General features: G+C 33.9%; 1 protein-coding gene across 1 annotated transcript in view; it reads left to right on the top strand.

The window, feature by feature from the left end:
- The window catches only part of CFTR (CF transmembrane conductance regulator), a 230,398-nt gene extending 209,181 nt beyond the window's left edge, over positions 1–21,217 (top strand). The window contains exons 23-27 of the mRNA XM_074193848.1: positions 4,550–4,705; positions 12,316–12,405; positions 17,429–17,601; positions 18,293–18,398; positions 20,727–21,217. Coding sequence (XP_074049949.1) covers positions 4,550–4,705; positions 12,316–12,405; positions 17,429–17,601; positions 18,293–18,398; positions 20,727–20,927 — 726 coding nt within the window. The 3' untranslated portion in view covers positions 20,928–21,217. The remainder of the gene's footprint in view (positions 1–4,549; positions 4,706–12,315; positions 12,406–17,428; positions 17,602–18,292; positions 18,399–20,726) is intronic.
- Positions 21,218–21,670: the final 453 nt, after the last annotated feature.

Genomic DNA, 21,670 nt, shown 5'->3' with positions numbered 1-21,670 from the left:
AATATAGTCCTAATACATAGGATCACTAATTCATGATGATTTTATTATGCCAAGTCTAAATATCACCAAATCTTAGCTGATAAATGGTTCTCTTTTTGTTGTCAAATTTTCTTATTAAAGGAAAACCAAGTGAGATGATAAATTATAAAATTCAAGTTTCTTTCTCTGAACCATAATTTTTTTCTCTTTTCCCTTTTATCTAAAAGAATAGTTTAAAAAATTAAAAACAATTTAAACTCTAAGCTTAAACCTTCATTGTTGGAATTGTTTTGAATGGAAAATCAAATCCTGACCTTGTGGAAATGGGATTGAACAGCCCTTTGGTGACTATCACAGCTGGATGTACCAGCCAGTGAATTAAATAGTCAATGTTTCTCCAAATTTCATTCTTTTAGGTGAACTTGTTTGCCTTCTCCATGTGTATTTCTCTATTTACAAAGGGGAAATTGCTCACAAATATAGATTCCTCCCTTCTCTCCCTTGGGAAGACTGACCCAGTCAGAGTACAGAAGAACACTGAATATGATGCCAAAAATAATAGATCTCTAGCTCACGTTCAAATTACAGCAACATAAACACTTAAATGCCACTTGATTTGTAAAGAATACTTAATCTGTCTTTGTTAAAGAAAAGGGTGATGTAGCTGAAATGAATGTATTGTACCTGTATTTCCCAGTATTCCCCAGGGCTACTACATTTTTGTATCTTATCTGTAGAAAAAGATGAGCACAACACGCAGAAGACTTTCTTCTTACCATGAAAAATCTTGTTTTCTCTCATTGTGGCATCTCCTAGAAAGGATAAGAAACTGAAAAATAGTAAAAACGAATACATCAAAACTAATTTGTTTATGATATTATTCAAAATGCAACTAAATCCAAATCTATTTAATACTCCCCCCCCAAAAAAAATAACTGTGATTGTCAAAATTAATTTTTAGAGAAAGGCAAGATTTCATTTATTTATTTATTTGTTTGTTTTTTGTTTATTTATGTAATTATTTTAAACAAGTCCCAGGACTAATACTAGCTATTATGAACTAAGCACTTTGAGCCACAGTTTCTTTATCTGTGAAATTATTCAGTTATTTCAATGGTGTTCAACTCTCTGTAACCCCATTAGAATCTTTTTTTGACACATATGTTATTTCCTTCTCCAAATCATTTTATAGATGAGGAAACAGACAAACAGGGTGAGGCATAAATACAATCATTCATCTTTTATACTCAGGATCACATAACTAGTGTCTGAGACTGGATTTGAATTCAGGAATAGCTCAGTGCTCTATCTACTGTACTATCTAGCTGCCCCAAGTTGGGAAATAGGACTGTGTTATTTGTACAGGGTTGTTGTTGTGAGGGAAAGACTTTGTAAATATTACATCACAATAAAAATATAGACTATAAAAAATCAAATAAAATAATGCTTATGTAGCACTTTTTAGTGGTAACTGATACAGTGTTTTAAACTTTGCAAAGCACTTTATAAATATGAACTCATTTGATCCTCATTAAAAGTTCTGTGAGATAGTGTTAAAGAAAAGACACATGGTTTCATTGTTATAGTGAATTCTCAGATTAGAAAATTCTAACAATCGAGGTAGCCACTTTCTAATTCATAGTTTTGATTACCTGGAATGCTGAGAGATTAAGTGACTTTCCCAGGATGGCATGGTCAATGTCATTCTGGGCAAGTCACTTAATGGTCAATAAGGTGCCAAAGAAGAGACTTGACCTCACTTTCACCTGGCTCTTGGGCTGACTCTCTATCCACTAAATTATTTTGCTTCTCATGAGGACATTTTAGTGGTCTTCTTGTCTTCATTCTAAAAATGAGCAAATTGAGATTTTAAACCAAATCCAATGTTTTACTATACCATGTTGCCTCTTCTAACCTTAAAAGGTTTGTAAATACAACTTAATATGGTGAAGAAAATATTATTATAGTGAAAATATTAGAAAATGCTCACCTGGAATAAGGTTATGTCTCAAAAGAAAATGTTCTGACATTAAATAACCAATCAGTGTGCAGTTTAAAAAGACAAATCCCGGAAAAGAGTTCTTACATGCCAATTATTTAAGTAACAAGAAGTCTTTGTTAGGCATGACCAAATGGAATTCTTTATTCCAGAAAATCTGTTCACCTAAACGCATTTATCAGATGCCGAGTAAGATATAGAAGACAAAACAAATGCTCTTAAAATGCAGTGCTTTGAAGTCAGTCAGCAGACGTTTCATTATTGGGACCAGGCTAGATGGGGGAATGTAAATATAATGAATGAAACAATCTTCCTTGGCAAAGAGCTTATAATCTAATAGAGGAAATACAGATTTAAGAATATGGAGAATAAAGGTATAGAGAATGAATGCAAAACAATAGGGCATGTAAATGGTGTAATATAGAGAGTAGCAGGTCTGGAGTGGGGAAGATATCTTCAGACTGTTCCTAGCTGTGCAACCTTGTACAAGTCTCTTCACCCCATTTGCTTCAGTTCTCTCTTCAGTAAAATGAACTGAAGAAGGAAACAGCAAACCACTTCAAGCATCTTTGCCAAGGAAACCCCAAATTGAGTCATGAAGAGTCTGATTCAATGAAAATGACAAAAACAACAGTAACAGAGTTAAATTCCAGGTAGTTTAAGAGGGAGGACACTTTCAAATGAGGGGCTCAGGAAAGGTATCATGTGGTAGTGCTTGAACACTATGCTGTTCTTTCATCCCTGCCTCTTCCTAGGAAGAGCAGGGAAAGTCTGAGGTCTGACTATGACAGTGTTTTGGTTGTATTCTCTGAAGATGTCATTTGTGGCTAATTGAAAGAGAACATGATCCTTTGACCTACATAGATAAGATCATGAGGTTAGGATTTAGAGATGCTAAATTCTAATTCCTCTTTTTTAACTACCAGATTTTAATTTGAGAAATCACTTCTCTGTGAGATTTGAAACTTCTCCATTTGTAAAGGGAAGATCCAGTTTAATTGAATGCAACTGTGTACAACAGACCATGATCTAAGGTGGAATCTATCATAATCTAGTGATTCAAGTATTGTTAGTCCAACTGAAGCATTAGTCTGCATAGTTGACCACGTTGCTCATATTGGTTGTTGGCAGAAATGTTTGTTAGAATAGTAGAAAAAATAGTCACAGATTGGTTGATCTGATGATTTCAGGAAATGACTGACAATGTCCTGAAATGGACATTCAGTCATTCTGAGAGCTGGAAAAGGCAACATGATCAATCTCCCAGAATCCTTAGCTTCCTTCAGAGTATAGCCTAGCTACCACCATCTACCCTAGACCACTCTTGGTCCCTCTAATGTTTGTATTCTTTTCCTTTTGAAATTACTTTGTATATGTGCTGTATTCACAAGGATACATGTTGTGTTCCCCCAGTAGAAACACTCTGAGGGCAGGGAGAATTTTTTTTCTGTTATGTCCCCAGTACACATGTAGTATATATATATATATATATATATATATATATATATATATATATATATATATATATACACATACATACATAGATAGCTACAGATGTAGATATAGAGTTGTATATATAATAATATTTATTACACACATATGCATCACAAATATACCAGTAGTATATACAACATACATGCATATGTATAGATACACACACATACTTTGTGTATGTATGTATGTATCTATATCTATATGTGTGTGTGTGTGTGTGTTTGTGTAGTGTGCTTATTTGCATATATGTTGCTTCCCTCAGGAGAATGAAAATTCTTTGAGGGGAGATACAATTTTTATTCTTATATTTCCTCTACTTCACATGAGGTAGCACCATTCATTACTGTATATACAGTAGTATAAACATGTGTGTGCATATAATTTTATATTTTTGTTGCACTAATATGTCTATATGTCGCTTCTCCAAGTGGAGTGGAAACTTTTTGAGAACAGGTATAGTTTTAATTTTGTCCCTGTGTCCCTAGTCCTTTGCATGTGATATTAAGTATTTTAAAACATTGGTTGAATGAAATCATCTCACTGAAGTGTAATGATTTACCTTGTTAGTCAGACCTCAGACCAAGAAGTCCCAGTGTCTATTAAAAATTATTTCTTAGGCTAATTCAATAAAATAGCCTATGAAACTCTTTTTTTGATTCTCTTTAATTATATATATATATATTTTTTTCTTGGTTCAATGATTTCAAGGTTATATATCACTTGGGTTATTTGGAAAAGTTGTCATAGAGCAGTTAACTCAATAATACTATTAAGATCAAGGTTTTGGGTTCCATCCCCATGTAGAAAAGTTAGCCTGTGTTTCATGATCATTGAATAGCATTTAGTCTTTTCAATACAAGCATTACTCACAGTTGAGGAATGAATTAGGAGCTATAGAGAAATCGATACCAATCTCTTCTTCAGATTGTAAAAAGAACTCAACAAGTGGACTTCTGTCATGGTGGCAATAGTTTTCTCTATAAAATTTATAGTACAATATTACATACAGTTTATTGATGCTTATAAACAGAGTTATTTAAAGCTAACTCCTAACTCCCCACCACTTTTATTTTACAGGTGGGCCTCTTGGGAAGGACTGGTTCTGGAAAAAGTACCTTGTTAGCAGCCTTTTTAAGACTACTGAACACAAAAGGAGATATACAGATTGATGGGATATCTTGGGATTCAATACCCTTGCAGCAGTGGAGAAAAGCATTTGGAGTAATACCACAGGTAAAAAAAAGTTTAAAAAATTAATGAATTTTTTTGGTATCAGGGTATCTCTATCATCAGTTGTATATGTGGCATCTTCAAGATGTTCTATAAGCATCACAAACTCATCATGACCAGATCAGATATCATCATCTCCTTCCTCCCCCCAAATTGTCCATGTTCTTAATGTCCCTCCTCTGGCTAAGAGTACCATGATCTTGCCAGACATCCATAGAATCATCCTTAACTTCTTTCTTTTTTTCCCCACCCTTTACATCCAGTTCATTACCAGGTCTCATTGACTCAATCTATCTGGGTTTATCCAAAATTTCAGCTGTTCTACATTCACATGCCACCACCCTAATTCTGTCTCTCCTGCCCCTTCACCCTGGCTGCAGTTGTTTCTTCACTGTTCTCTCTCCCTTCTCCAATCTCTCGTCCACCCTATTGCCAAATTGATATTTCCAAAGAAGAGGTCTGATTATGTCCCTCCTTGGTAAAAGAATTTCCCAAGTTTTCCTTTTGCCTCAAAGATAAAATATAAATTTTTCTTTCTGACTGTTAAAGCCCATCTGATTGGGCTTTAATAGTCTGGATTTCCATGCACATTGTACATTACTTTTCCACACACTTTAACTTCTTATCAAATAGGCCTACTATACTATTTCCTATATGTGACAGTCCATCTCCAGCTTCCACATCTTTGTGTTGACTATTCCCATACCTGGAATGCACTTAGAACTCACCTCTCGTTATTCAAATAGCTACCTTCAGAATGAATGGTTTACCTAAGTGCTACCTCCTATGGGAAGCCTGCCTAGACTCTCCAAGATATTAATTCCTTTCCCCAAAACCTTATTTTGTTCAATAAAAATACATTCTTGTATTTAATTTTTTGTGTATATGTTTTTTAAATCTTTTAATAGAGTGAGGTCAGATATTGTTTTATGTCTTTGTATCCCCATAGTAACAGCAAATAGTAGACATTTAACAAATGTTTGCCTGCTAAATGCCTTTTTTAACTAGAAAATATTTATTAATTTTTTTCCTTTTTTACAAATTCTAATTTTTCCCCCTAGGAAAACAGTTCTTCTAGATATTAGAAGTACTCTATGAGAAATGGATATTATCATGTCATTGTTTTGATTACATTTCCTAGCTGATATAGTCATCAGCTGGAGCATTCTTAACCACTTTTTTCTTTAGCATTTTCCCCTGCTTCAATGCTCTAAGTAGCATGTTAGCAATCATGGTAGGTTGACAGATGTTTTCTAATACATAAGAGATACTGCTTAAATAACAAATATTTAGGAGAAACATTAGGACATGAAGTACTGGAACTGAAAATAAAGAGTATAATGATTGGGTTTTTTTTGTCTCTAGAATAGAGTGACCTATGTCAGATTAATTTGTAGCTACTTTTAAAATGTCATTCTTTGATTTGGGTCATAAAACATCACTAATATGCTACTACTTTGTACATTATTATGCAAGAACAAAAGTTTAAAGTGTGTGTATGTGTGTTTGTGCATGAGTGTGTGTATGTGAATATGTGTGTGTGTGTGTGTGTGAGAGAGAGAGAGAGAGAGAGAGAGAGAGAGAGAGAGAGAGAGAGAGAATGTTACCAGTTTTCATTTAATAAAAGTTAAAATGAAAACAATGGTCCTTGCAAAGTAGACATAACTGATCCAATCGAGGTCACTTTTGTAAATTCGATGTAATTGGCCCCAAATCTTGATAATGTTTTTCAATTAGTTTCCCTGCCTCTGCTTTATATCTTTATTAGTTTTATGAGGAATGAGATAAATGTAATCTCTCATGATATAACCTATTTAAATATATTTTATCATCATTATCATCATCATCATCACTTATTTCTACTAACAATTCACTGAATATATATTGCTATCTGTGCTTATTTTAGCACTTTTCAAGCTGGTCCTTCATCTTCCACTTAGAAAATAAAATTTACAAGCCAGGAAGATTTGAAAGATGGATTCCAAATCCAGATAGAAAAGGAAATTGTATTACTCACCAAAATAATTTTATAAAGCAGTTCTTTTAGATATTAAAACTCTCTAGATTGATATTTTCAATTATTTTCTCCAGTCTTTGTCATCTGCTAGAAAATGGATGGATACAAAATATTATATTTTCTCGTGGAAAAAAAATTTTCAAATTTACTAATAGCAAAAATTCTTAAGCATGGTAATGCAAAAAGAACATGCTTAAGAACAATAACAATAGGCAAAAGAAAAGTGCTGAGCCATGGAGACGAGAATCTGGTTAGCTGTGGACCTACTGTTAAGTTTATGTTGTTTCTTGTTCCCTTTCCTGCTATAAAGCAAACCTTGCTAAGTAACACAAAAAAGCCTTGTTTTGTTGTGTTGTTACTTACATAAAGATCACAGGATAATAGATCTAGAAGATCTTATAAGACCTTTTAGTTCAACTCCTTCATTTTTCAGATAAGGAAAACGAGATCAAGACACAAGCTGACTTGCCCCAAATCAAAATCACACAGATAGTTAAATAGCAAATTTGAAAATACATTCTAGGCTTCTCAAGTCCTCACCCTGTGACTTTCCTGTTCCAACAAGAGAGGTCTCTTTAGGAAGTAGCTTGGAATGGTGGATAGAGAGCTGTTCTCAGAGTCAGAAAGTCTTGGATTCTCCTGAGACAGAAAGTCCTCTGGCAATTGCTGCTGTTATTGTTCGTCCTTTGTTCTTGAAGAGGACCATGACATCAGGGAGGTGATGCCATGACAAGCAAGTGAATTGGATTTAAAAGGGGGGGGGGTCTGTGCTTACATGACTCTTACATTCCATGACTAGAGACTACAGAAAATCTACTCATACATCTCATTATTTGAATTTTCTTCACTGAAAATTATAAAATTTCAGAAAATCACAGATTTGGACTTTCTCTACTCCCCCCAAAATGCTAATACTCAGGACCCAGACTTTGACTTGTCTATATATATATATATATATATATATATATATATATATATATATATATATATATAAATTCTTGCTTCTTCACCAAAGTAAATCTGTTAAAAACTACACTTATTCCATCTCTCTCCCTACAAGGGAGTTACAAACCTCATTCACAGAGGGTCAGTCTGATAAAATGTTCTCTTTTTTCTATTTTCTTATAGTTTTGATAGATGGAGAACAACCAGATACTTCTCCTCACACCTATCTTTGACTCTGACTTTGGTGTCTGGTGCCCTGAACTCCAGGGTCACAGAAAGAACACTTCTTAGAAAGCACTGACATTCTTCAGAAATACACATCATATAGGGGGATGAAACCCACAGAGAAAACAACAGAATGGTTCCACATATCTTTGCTATATGAACAAAGAGATGTTTTTTATTTTTCTAACCTTTCTCTGAAACTTCTAATTCTCTTTATTTAAAAGCTTCCTGGTTTAATTTATATAAAGAAAATTCTGAAATTCTAGGGAAAATGTTTGGTTTTGTTTTCTACATTTGCTAAATGTTTATTTTTCTTCCAACTCCCTTCTTTCTAATCCATGAAAGACAAAATTCATTAAGACTTCTGTCAATAGAGACCTCAGAGAAATCAAGGTTAAATGATCTGCTGATCAAAGACCTAGGAGACTTGACTATGGCACTCCCCTTCTCCCTTAGGCAGTGACTTAGATTTCATATTACAACAGGTAAAATCACAGTAGGTAGTTATTTTTGGCAAATTCTTCAGTGACCTATCCTTTTCCCTCTTACAGTACTAGCTACTTTATGCTGTTGTCCTTGGAGTTGAATGGCACCCATGGAGAATGTAATAATTGATGTGGTAGGCAGGGTGAACAATTCAAGGCAGAAACTGCCTCTAAAACATTGCATTGATCTCAGGAGGAGCTTTGTAAAGGAAGGTAGAGATATTTGGAAATCATGAGACTAGCATCCAAAATTAACACTAATTATCCACAGTTCTTATTAAATAAATAGTCTTTTCTTTTTTTATCTTTTAACAAATATTTATTTTCTCTCCTTCCTTTTTTTCTTCCAACCCCTCACTATTGGAAAAAAAAAACAGACAAAACTCTTATAACAAATATGCAAGTATTCAATTAAGTCAAACAAATGGCCATGTCTAAAAATATGTTTCATTCTTTATTTTGCCCCTATCATGTATTAGAAAGTAGGTTCTAATGGAGATATGACTGATCTTTACATTGAATAGAATTCGTAAGTCATTCAAAGTTGTTTGTCTTTAAATGTTATTGCTATACAAATTCTATTCACTTTTCTCTACATCAATTCTTATAAAAATTCCCATATTTCTCTGAAATCATTCCTTCTGTCATATTAATGACAGTTTAATACTCTACTATAATCATACAGCATAATTTATTCATCTATTTTGTTTCCACATTGAAGGGTATGCCTTAGTTTTCAATTCTTTGCTATAAATTAGCTACTATGAATATATATATTTTAAATTTTTTCTCTTTATTTGATCTTTCATTTCTATGAATTTCTTGATAACAGCTAAGGGTTATTTTTTTCTTTTCTTGTATCAACACAACTTAGCATGGAAGTAGGACATAGCAATCATTTAATAAATCTTTTTGAATTAGTTAATTGGTATAGTTTGTCATTCCTGTTCCCTTTCCTCTAAAAAGAAAATTTAGATGTTCATCTTTTCTCATACTACATTCTTTTTTAATTTTTCTATCATCTTTAAAGTATTTCTTAGAAATTACATTAGCCTGTTCTTTTTATTACCCTAGTTTGAAGTTAAATTTGGATTGATGAACTCATCACAGATAGAAATAAACTTTAACTATCTTACTCCTCATATTGGGTATCAAGTGTCTACTAGCCATTTTTGTTCTTTTCTTTCCAGTTGTTCTGCTTGGCCAAGTACACAAAAAACAAAATAAAAGCTGCTCTTTCATCTTTCTATCATCCATTATCATTCTCCCATCTACCTCAAGTAACAAGCTTATCCTTTGCTTGATCCGTCTTTCATTTCTTCAGTAAAAATGTACAAACCATTTGACATGTTATTTCAGGTTCTCCATGATTCTCTGTTCAACTATTTTCTTTTTCTGTCTTTTACTGTTTTTCTTAATATAATCTTTCTTTGTATATCAAAATCTGACAACTTTTTTTTAAGACTCAACTGAAATACTATCTCTTTCATGTTACCCCAGTTAAAAGTGATCTCTTTCTTTTATATAACTTTAGCATTTGATTTTTTTATCCTTAGGATAATTATCACATATTATCTTGTATGACATTTGTATGTCTTTTTTGCCTCCACTATTTGTTATCTATTTAGAGACAACGCTGTCTTCATTTAACTTTCTTCTCTCATAATACCAAAACATTTACACATAGAAAATATTCTATGTATATTTGTTGTAGCCAATATTTTTCTCTCTAAAATGACCTCCATTTTACTCTATACATATCTTGTATGCACATATTTGTTTGCTTATTTTCTCCCTCTTTAGAATATGAACTTATTAAAAGCAGGGGCTGTTTTTTTTTCATTTCCTCAAGGCTTAAAGGAGTGACTTACATGCAAGAAATATTTAACATCTGTGTTTTAGAGTGTAGTGTATAGTTGTATAGTATATATCAGGGCTGTCCAACCTTACTTTTAAAAGTTTTTATTGAAACAATAGGCAATATGTTTTGATTTGCAATTTTAGCGAGAGCTCTGTGGTAGCTCAGCTTTGTTTACTAAAACATTTAGTAAACTCACTGGCAGGCCACATAAAATAATCCTGTGGGCTACGTGCAACCTGGGCCGTATGTTGGACAGCCCTGGTGTATATTGTTATTCTCAAGCACTCTGATTATATGAGATATTAAATTTCACTCTTTCACTCTTCTTTTCCTTCATTTTCTTTTTTCTCTTAAGAGCTTCAAAATAAGATAAAACTTTTCCTAGGCCACTGACTAATTTATTTCCCTATGACCTTTGAAAACATTAGGTTTCAGAGAAGATACTTTTTTCTTACCCTCTTATTCAAATGTAGATTTTCTCATCCTATAGTCTCTTCCAATTGTTCAAATATATTATTCAACTTTTCTATATTTCTCTGAAATCTGTGTTTGCATTTTAAAGTACCTATTCAACTCTGGTCTCTATAGGGAATGCTTTAATATATTTTATTTCATTAAAGATTATTTTTTACCATATAATTTTACCTTATAATGCTATTCTCAGTTTTGCTGGGTAAGTTATTATTATTTATATGCCTTTATCTTTTGTCTGATAGAATAACACCCCAAACTTTCCTCTTTTTATATTGTTAGTTGCTGTGTCTTGTGTAATCCTAACTGGCTGTTTGGTAATTTATTTTTTTCTTTTTTTTTTAAATTTAAGGCAATGAAGTTAAGTGACTTGCCCAAGGTCACACAACTAGGCAATTTTAAATGTCTGAGGCCAAATGTGAACTCAGGTACCTGACTACAGGGCTGGTGCTCTATCCACTTCACCACCTAGTTGCCCCCCCCACTGTGCCACCTAGCTTTCTTTCTGATAGTTTATAGTTTTCCCCCCTCCCCCCCCTTAATCTAGAAGATCTGAATTTTGACTTTCAGAAGGTGACTAGTGGTTTCTTTAAAGTTCCTTTCTAGTCTTCCAGGGGAGAACTTCTCTGGTCTATACTTGGCCACGATACTGCCACTATGCAAAGCTTATGACCTATACTTGAAGGTGGGGTTTAATAACCCTTTCCCTATTATCTGTCTCTTTGGAATGGGTAAAGAGGATGGTCTGGGAAAATACATTTACCATAATTCCTTCTCCAATCTTGGAAGATCATTACTCATCTTTGAATTCTTTTTTTGATCCTTACTAGGAAAGTTGTGAAAGGACCATAGGCTATTCTTTTTCCTTTCATGCTTCCAACTTGAGGTTCAAGTTGAATTTTTTTTTTGTTAAGTGAGACCTGAGTTCTAATATTGATTCTGTCATTGGCCATGTGACTTTAGCTAAATTACTTAACTCTCCGGGTCTCAGTTGTCTTATCTCTATACTAGAGGGAATTGACTACTTTATACATTCATAATGTTTTAGACAGGCAATCAGTTATATTGGATAGAAAGCTGTTCTTGAAGCTAGGGAGTCCTACATTCAAACAACCCCACTAAAATAGAGGGTAAGTGACCCTGGGCAAGTCACTTAATCTTTGAGAGGTTCAGACCAGCACAGGTAAAGGGAATTTTCTTATCTGAGAATTCCCTGTACCAGTGAAATCACAGATTTTGATCCTGCACTTTCTAATAATGAGGAAATGGAAAATAAAATAAAGAATTCTGTATAACTTTCAACTGCTTGATTGTTGTACAAATTGAGAGATATAAGAATAACTATTCTAGCTTAAATATTTTCAAAAACATTCATAAAGACAACTTGGTTTAGAGTCAAAATTCATTGTGAATTAAGAAATGAGGATTGCCATTGTTATGGACTACCCAATCCAAGTCAATGAGAATAGTAGCAATGTGACTAGAATTATTCATTGATTTGAAATTAGATTTGGAACAAAAAGTACTGTCCCACAGGCTATTATTTTTGTTCTAAAATATATAATCAAATTTTTAATCATGTCTTTTCCTTTTTTCTTTACCCAAATAGAAAGTATTTATATTTTCTGGAACATTTAGAAAAAACCTGGATCCTTATGAGCAGTGGAGTGATTATGAATTATGGAAAGTTGCAGATGAGGTAAGGATATTTATCAAAGATTTGTACATAGCAACTGAAGAAGTTGATCCCTATAATGAAAAAAATAGTCCAATCAAAGGCATTAAAAAATGATTGACACTATTAAGAGAATTTTGGAAATGTCCTGCCTATTGTTCTATTCATGAACATACTTGTGATATGTTCATGACAAGGTCTCACAGCTAGTTGATGTTTAATAAATATTTATTGAGATGAATTGAAGTCACCATATATCTTACTCACAAAACACAAAAGTATTTGTTGATGATTTCTTCAGGTGAATATGCAACAAAGGGAGCAAAATACAAATTTGGATGTCAAGAGGACCTGAGGTCTAATAATGATTCTTTCACTAGCTATCTGACTTTAGCTAAATTACTTAACTCTCTGAGCCTCAGTTTTCTTATCTCTATACTAGAGGAAAATTACCTACATGGTCCCTAAGGACCCACCTGACTCTAAATCTAAGATATTTTGAATCAATTCTCATCAAAACTTCTTAAGTAGGTGTTCTAGACAAATAATGATAACATTAAGCTATATCATGCCAGATTCAGATAACCTTTCTGATCCTAAATTGTCCCTTATATAAGGAGCTTTTTCTCTACAACTCTTACTTCCAATTTTCCACCTGGAGTCTATATCAGTTCTGGCAATGCCCTGAAATAGGCAGAAGGACCCAATCTGGCAAGGAATGATTTTCTCTGAAATGAGTTATGACCCAGGACAAAGCTGGCTACTCTGGGGATGGCACAGATATATCCCTGGGACTCTCCTGATGACCAGTGAGTAGAGAGAATAGTCATAATTCCTCCTTTTCATGTGAGGATGGCTATTATTCTATAGGTCATTAGGTGAAGTGTGGTATAATGGAAAGATTATTGAATTTTTGAATTGAATTGAATGTAAAATGGGGGGAGTTGGAGAAAATGACCCCCCAAAGTCTCTTCCAGGACTAATTATCTGATGCTATGATCTTATGACCTTCAAATGCTAACTCCACCAGTGTTCCTTTGGAAAAGTTAGCTTGTCTGGCCCTCAACTGACTCATTCGTAAAATTAGGTGGTAAATTGTGTGATACAATGAATGCTGGGTCTGGAATCAGAAAGACCCAAGTTCAAATATCACCCCAGTTTCCTCATCTGTAAAATGAAGATAACAATAGCACCTATCTTCCAGAATTTTGGGGAGGATGAAATGAGTTAATAATTGCAAAGTTCTTAGCATGGTGCCCAGCACAATGTAGGTGTTATACACAATTATCATTTATATTGGACAATATGATGTCTAATTTATCTTCTGCTCTCATGATTTTTATAAAAATAAATTTATTTATTTATTTTTTCAACTACCTGCAAAGATAGTTTTCAACAATCATTTTTGTAAGGTTTTGAGTTCCATTTTTTCTCCCTCCTTCCATTCCCTTCCCCATCCCCTTGACATAAAGCAAATTTTAAAAATTGAAAATAGTATATGCTTTTATATGCATTCAGAATCCATACTTCCTTCTCTGGATGTAGGATGGCATTTTCCATCACAAGTTCTTTAGAATTGTCTTTGATCATTGTACTACTAGGAAGAGCTAAATCTATCATCATTGATCATCAGTGTTGCTTTTAAGATGTACAATGTTTTTCTGGTTTTCCTCACTTCATTCAGCATCAGTTCGTGCAAAAGAACCTATAATTTCCAAAGGAAATAAAACATATGGAAAAGGAAATTTTTCATTAGAATTCTTCCCTAGAACAATTTCACTAGAATCTCAAAAAAGTTGATGAATTCTCCAAATTGCCATACACTTACTTACAATCCCTTTTATCTGAGAGGCTGTGCTCCACTGATGGAGAAAGTTCAATGAACTTGAAGAAGTTCATGTGTGTGTGTGTGTGTGTGTGTGTGTGTGTGTGTGTGTGTGTGTAGGGGGGCGGGTTACAGCCTTAAAATACCCCCTTATAGGTAGTCACCTACCAGGTCTATGCATAAGAATGAACTTGTGCAATTCAACAAACATGCAGAGTAATTGTGAAATATATGATAATAACATGCTGGTTTCATAGATCCAAAGTCAAGAGATTTTAAAATGTTTATCAAATTTAATAACATTCTTTAAAAAGCAAATTTTTCTTTTCCTATTTTTTTTACATATTCTAGCCCTTGTCTAAATACAGTTATATCCAAAATTATCCATTTTCCCTCTCAACTTTGTTCAACATGCCCATGTCAGGAGCTTTGAATTGTTAGTGAGTGTTAAACACTTAGTTGTTGAGTGCCCAACCTTAATAGAGACCTAAAAAAATACTACTTAGATTAACCATTTTCATTTCTCAAGTTTCCTTATTACCCAACAAAAATTCTTTTCATGGAAATTTTAGAGAAAACATTAACTAAATTTGTAAACAATACACTTAAAGAGCTTTGATCTAGAGTTTAGAAGAGGTAAGTTTTAAGGATGCAATTTTGAGGTTTTCTGAGAAATACATTGTTGGGGAAGGGTGGAATTAGAGTAGGAAAAAAAAATCTCTGAACCTCATGACAGTTTGATATCTTGCCAATTCACAGAGGAGAGGACAGAATCATATGAATATTGCTAAAAATTAAATACATACTAATTAGTCTCACACACTTTTAAAATGTTAGGTCTACAAAAATACTACCTGATTCTACCCCCACATTAATTTGCAACACAACTTTTAAGTATAATAGAGAAAGAATTATGATAGATAGTTATTTTATATAATGTATGAGCATCACGATTATTTATATTTTATATAGGGTGCTAAACTTTAAAATCAGAATGTCCTGAGTTGAAATCCCATCTAAAAATCTAATTAGCTGTGTGACTCTGAGGCTTCTCTGAGGCTCAATTTCCTCATCTATAAATTGCAATTAATAATAATACTAAGTGGAGTTGTGGGATCAAATAAGACAATATTATGTTCTACAAATGTTAATTATTACTATTATTAATACTTCTCACATATCAGTAATATGCTGTTCTTCATATATCAAATGATGCTACTATCAATTTCTGATGAGTCTTATGGTAATAAGTTTGTGTCAGATTACTCACAAGCATTCTTCTGATCCCCTGAGACCATATCTAAGAAATAACTGACCAGAGTTAGTCTGACTTTGATATTCATAATTCCGATGTTCTTTCAAATTCTAGAACCCACTACCTTTTAAGTATAATCTGAATGAATACTTGTAAAGAGTACTACGGATGTGATTAATCTTTTTGGTATGGTTGGGCTCATTGACTAGGCAGCTAGATGGCACAATGGATGGAGGCAACTTCGGTTCACAGTCAGAAAGACCTGAATTCCTATCCTGGTTCAGATACTAGCTGCATGATCCTGGGCAAGTCACTTAACCTCTGTTTCCATTTCTTCATCTGTAAAATGGCGAGAACATTGGAATCATGATTATCAATTTAATAACACCTGGAATGTCTTTCATTACCTTTAGGTTATGTGTAGTTTCTCCTGTGTCTGTTAATTCACACTCACTAAGGACAGCCCCAAATTCACTTATCATATCTTTACTTATATTTCCAGAAAAATTTTTGCTTGACATTATTGATTTTGAAGATTATTCTATTTCATAGTGAATTCAAAAGCAAAATAGGAGAAAGAACAGCTTCTCCCAGTCATCCATTATTTTTCAGTTTTTTAAACATTTTTACTTTGCTTTAAATTCCAAATTCTATACCTCCCCTCATCCTTCCCTGAGATATGAGCAATTATATATAGGTTCCATATTAATGTTTTGTTCAAGAAGACTCAAATAAAAGAAAAAAAATGAGAATAGCCTGCTTCAGTCTGTATTCAATCAATATGTTCTTTTTCTTTATCATTAGTCCTTTCAGATTGTCCTGGATCATTGTATTGCTAAGAATTTCTAAGACATTCTCAGTTCTTCTTCAAACATTATTGTCATTATTATGCATAATGTTGTGTTCATTTTACTATGCAACAGTCATATAAGTTTTTCCATGTTTTTCTGAAATCATCTCACTTGTCATTTCTTATGGCACAATAAACAATCACATACCACAGCTTATTTAGGCATTCCCCAACTTATAGGCATCCCTTTTATTTCTAATTCTTATCCACCACAGGGAAAAAAAAGATGCTATAGGGGGTTGCTAGGTGGTACAGCAGATAGAGCATGGACCCTAGAGTCAGGAGGACCTGAGTTCAAATCCAGCCTCAGACACTTAATAATTGCCTACCTGTGACTTTGGGCAAGTCACTTAACCCCATTGCCTTAGATAAATAATTTTTTTTTCAAAAGAAGCTATAAATATTTTTGTACAAATAGTTCCTTTCCTCTTTTTTGGAATTCTTTGAGATACAGACCTAGGTGGTATTATTGCATCAAATGGTATACACTATTTTGTAGCCTTTCAAGCATAGTTCCAAATTCTTCTCCAAAATGGTTGAATCAGTTCACAACTCCACTAATAGTGCATTAAGTGTCCAAGTTTTCCCATATTCCCTCCAATATCCAACATTTTCCTTTTTTGTCATATTAGCTGCTCTGATAAGTATAAGGTGGTACCTCAGAGGTGGATTAATTTGCATTTCTCTGATCAATAGTGATTTGAACATTTTTTCCACATGAAAGTCATCTACTCTTAATGATCCATCTACCCTAAGTTGTAGACTTTTGCTATGTTTCTCATCAGCCTTAAGCACAAAGAAAAAAAACATTTTTTGTCATACAACTCAGGTTGTTGAGACTTTAGTGTTCCTGATAACTGTTCTTATGGGACCTTATAATTCTCTTCTATGTCAAGCATTTTCTTACTTCAAAGTACAAAACAAATGAATTTTTTAAAAAATGTTTTAAACTTCTTAACTAACATAGGCTGAGTGTTCATACTGGATATGTTTTTAGAACTTCAAATGCTCCACTATACCTATTCAAACTCATGCATATTTACCCATCTGGCATTTTGACCTTATATGTAAAGTAGTCACTAAACAAGATGTTCTCCCTCTATTCCTTTTATTGTAGGTGGGACTAAAATCTGTGATAGAACAGTTTCCTGGCAAGCTGGATTTTGTCCTCCTCGATGCTGGTTGTGTTCTAAGCCATGGTCACAAACAGTTAATATGTTTGGCCCGATCTATTCTCAGTAAGGCAAAAATCTTGCTGCTAGATGAACCAAGTGCTCATTTGGATCCTATGTAAGTCATAGTATTTCTATTCTTTGACAAAACAAAGTGAGCAGAATCATTAAGATTTACTTAACATTGACTCACATTTTTATGATGCCTTCTCATTTATAACCTACAGTCACTCACCTAGATACAATAAGATTTCATAGTAGAAATGCCATAAGACTAAGAGTCCAATGCCTGTTTACTTATATGAATGTGAGTCACTATCCTGGCTCTTGGAGACCACTTCAAAATGCTATGCAAACTAAAAGTGTTAATAGAGGAAAGAGCTGTGTAGTTACACAAGTAAAACCTTCGTGATTTCCTCTTTTTAAAAAAAATTTCAAACACAAATTCAGAAGTGATATCAGTAGTATGCAAAAAAGAATCTTAACATTAATATATCCTTGGGATGGAAATGTTAGTGATTTTCATAGAATATTTTATTTTGGTTTGTCCTTTGGGTTTCCACATGCTAACAATCAGACCTGTTGGTAAAAATATAAATTAATAACAATTAAAAACTTAAAAATCTCATTATAACTATTTCTGCATCAAAATGTTCTTTTTAAATGTTTTGTTTTGAAAAGGTGATTAATCATTCAAGAATCTCAGAAGACACAGACTTGTATTTAGTTAGTAAGATCCTCTATAGAGTCAGATCATTAAAGTTCTATGGTTACATGTACTACATTCCTTTCTTTTTTTTGTTAAAAAGAACATATCAAGTCATTCGAAGAACACTGAAGAATGCATTTGCCAACTGTACTGTAATCCTCTCTGAACACAGGATTGAAGCGATGTTGGAGTGTCAGCGATTTTTGGTGAGCATTTTGCAATTTATTTATAATCTTACTTAATTCTGGTTCAAAGAATTTTATGTTAAAGTTCTCAGGTGTGTGGAGGAGGCTATATTTAGAAAGTTCCTGCAAATATTCCCAATGTAGAAGTTCCTTCCTTACAATTGTGTCATGTGAGGCCTTTGAGTACTACTCAATGTAACTGCCCAACTTTCTGGGTTTGATCCAAGCAGTGAGGTCATATCGGAATTAAGTGAATCTGAAATGGCAGCAGATTGCTTATTAATGTGGAGTATTTATGAGACTCTGCTTGGGGCCTATGCTGTGGGACCATGTTTCAGGTGAAACTATTCTATAAAGAGGTCCTTCTGGTATTTATTTTAATTAAATCCTCTTGGATAACATCCAAAGCAGAATTATGTTGTGCTAAATTCTGTATTGTATTTGATCATATTTTAGTCAGCCTCTAGAGTTTTCTTGTTTATACACTTGAATATAGAGCATTCATTAGTATCAGGTAATCTCTTTTCACATCTGATTCATTTCATTGTTGCCATTGTTCCTGTTGAAAGGTTCAACAGCTTCTATTCCTTGTAGAAAGCTCCATTTGGTGCTCTTCCCTACCCTCCTTTTAGTGACAAAATCTCCAGCAATTTTTTAAAAATGATTATTGGAAGCTCACCCCAGGTTTAGTCACAAGGAAATTCTAAGGATGCATCACTTTATTTCTGTCAAAATTTTGAGCATCCCTGAGCACAGGTAAACATTTCTGCGTTTAAGGAACTTCTTTTTTAAAAAAATAATTATCCAATAAGTGGTCTTGCTGAGTCCTTTTCAGAGCTATTCATCTAACTTTGTCTACTGGTGTCTATGGTACTGAACTCTCTCACCTGTGACTCCAAGGAACCGTGACTTTCAGAGTGGTCACACCTGGGTAGATTGTCATGGCAGATGGGCTAAACCAGGTTGAGGAAAACCAGTGAGCCTCAAACCTACCAGTGAGTTGGATGGGGGGGGGGGGGAAGTCTATCTAAAGCCTGTGAAGGCTTCTTCTTGTGAAATGGGCAAATAAGAACAATTTATTACAACAACTTTGAAGGGGGCTGAAGACTTTGGACTTTTATGACACTGAAATAGAGAGTGAAGCTGATGAATTTTATGTAATTCTGACTCACTTAATCTTATGTAAATCTGACTCACTTAAATCACCTTATGATGTCACTGGTCCTCTTCAAAATTAAAAGACAAGTAACAACAGTTTTCCATTCTTGGATGAGGGAAGGATTGGAGGTAGGAATAGAATTTGGAACTCAATTTTAAAAACTCAAAATGAATGCTATAAAAAAAGGATTAAAAATGCTGTATAGAGCTCAACAGACACATACAACTGTTTAATAATGTTTAATTTGTGGTTATTTAAGAAAGAAATAAAAATATTTTTTCTCTGTAATATGCCTTTCAACCAATAAGAATGTCATGTTAATTCATATACAGAACTCTGAATAGATTATTGGTTTCGCTATATATTAAGTACATTTTGATTTCTAAAGTGATGGATCCTAGGATTGTTGATTTAAAACTGGAAGTAAGCTTAGAGTTCATTCATCCAATCTGTTCATTTTACAGATGTGGAAACTGAGACTCAAGTAGGTCTTGACCCAAGGTCACAAAGGCTGTAGATGACAGAGACAGAATTTGAACTCAACTTCTTTGATTTCAAATTCAGCACAGTCTTTCTACTGCCCTATGAAACAAACCAAATTTCTACCATGGAAACTGGTAAAGGACTTTGACATTCTTTTTTAGAAAGTACTAGATTGGGCAGCTAGGTGTCACAGTGGATAGAGCACCACCCCTGACTTCAAATCTGGCCTCAGACACTTAATGATTACCTAATTGTGTGATCTTGAGCAAGTCACTTAACTCCCTTTGCCTTGCAAAAAAAAAGAAAATTTTAAGTGCTAGAACAGGGATATAAAGTGGTTGGTAATTTACCTGTCACAGTTGACACTTAATTTTTATGGACACATCATGTTATGGCTAATTATGTCTGTTTATTTTAATTGTGGTAAATCTCCTGAACCTATTTTGAAAAATTGCCATGCTGCTTTGTGTAAGGTTTATAGTATAACACAAACAATTCTAGGGCTTCCTAAGAGTCTGAATCCTCAGACTGAGTAAATGAAGTGACAAAGATGCCTACCTCCTCTGTGGAGAGGGACTTTGGGGGCTATGGCTTTTCCTAAGAACTGATAATAAGTTCTCTCTCTACCTTCTGCTTTGTCTGCTCCTTAGGGCTGGTACCTTAGCTTATATTCTCTCTGAGGGGCTAACTGTTCCACATTTCACTAGGTCATAGAAGAGAACAAAGTGTGGCAGTATGAGTCGATCCAGAAGCTTGTGACTGAGAAGAGTCTCTATAGACAAGCCATCAGTCACTCAGACAAGATGAAGCTCTTCCCCCATCGAAACTCAAGTAGGCACAAGTCCCGAGCCAAAATCACTGCCCTTAAGGAAGAAACAGAAGAAGAAGTACAGGAAACTAGGCTTTAGATATTCACTGCTACAAATTCTTGCTAGGCTCACATTTGCTCTTTGAATTTTGTGGGAAGAGAGAGCCTTTTTTCTACCTGGGAAAATTGTCATGAATCATGTTCCAAATTGAGAAATATAAAAGAAGGCTCTTCTGAGAGTGTGCACAGACACATGAACATGTCTGCCTGGAGATGTGTCTTCTTGAAAAAGTGAAGCATATAAAAGACCCTGGAGATCTTGAAACATTACCATTTTTTTGTTCATTTTTTTAACAGCCCAGATTATCCTGAGATATCTACACTTTTGTATTTACTGACTATATATATATATATATATATATATATATATATATATATATATGTATGTATTTGGTGACTATGAGCAGAAGCTTTCCAAGAACGATTTACTTGACTTATAAAACTTGGTGGGAAGAATGAAAACTGTTAAGTCTCTCTTTAGGGGTAAACAAAATTCATTTAGGTTTATATATCTCTATTTGCCCTTCTCCTTTAGCATCATAAGAAACAGAGTTCCCATTGCTCATTCTGACTTTTCAAGAATTGGCTATGATAGAGATGGCTAAAGGTGGCCCTTTACCTTTACCATAATGCATAAGTCATTACAGGTATGAATTAATGAAGGAAATGAGATCTGGTTGTCCAGATGTCAGGGTCAAGAATGCTTCAGATATAGGAAAATCCATGTCCATTAATCTAGATAGTCTGAACCCTTCTCCCTAAATAGAGATGGGGTTGGAAAGG

Source organism: Macrotis lagotis, chromosome 7 (genome assembly GCF_037893015.1).
Source record: "Macrotis lagotis isolate mMagLag1 chromosome 7, bilby.v1.9.chrom.fasta, whole genome shotgun sequence".
NCBI classification, from domain to species: Eukaryota; Metazoa; Chordata; class Mammalia; order Peramelemorphia; family Peramelidae; genus Macrotis; species Macrotis lagotis.
The sequence above is the reverse complement of the archived record's forward strand: the minus strand, read 5'-3'. Positions and strand labels throughout refer to the sequence as shown.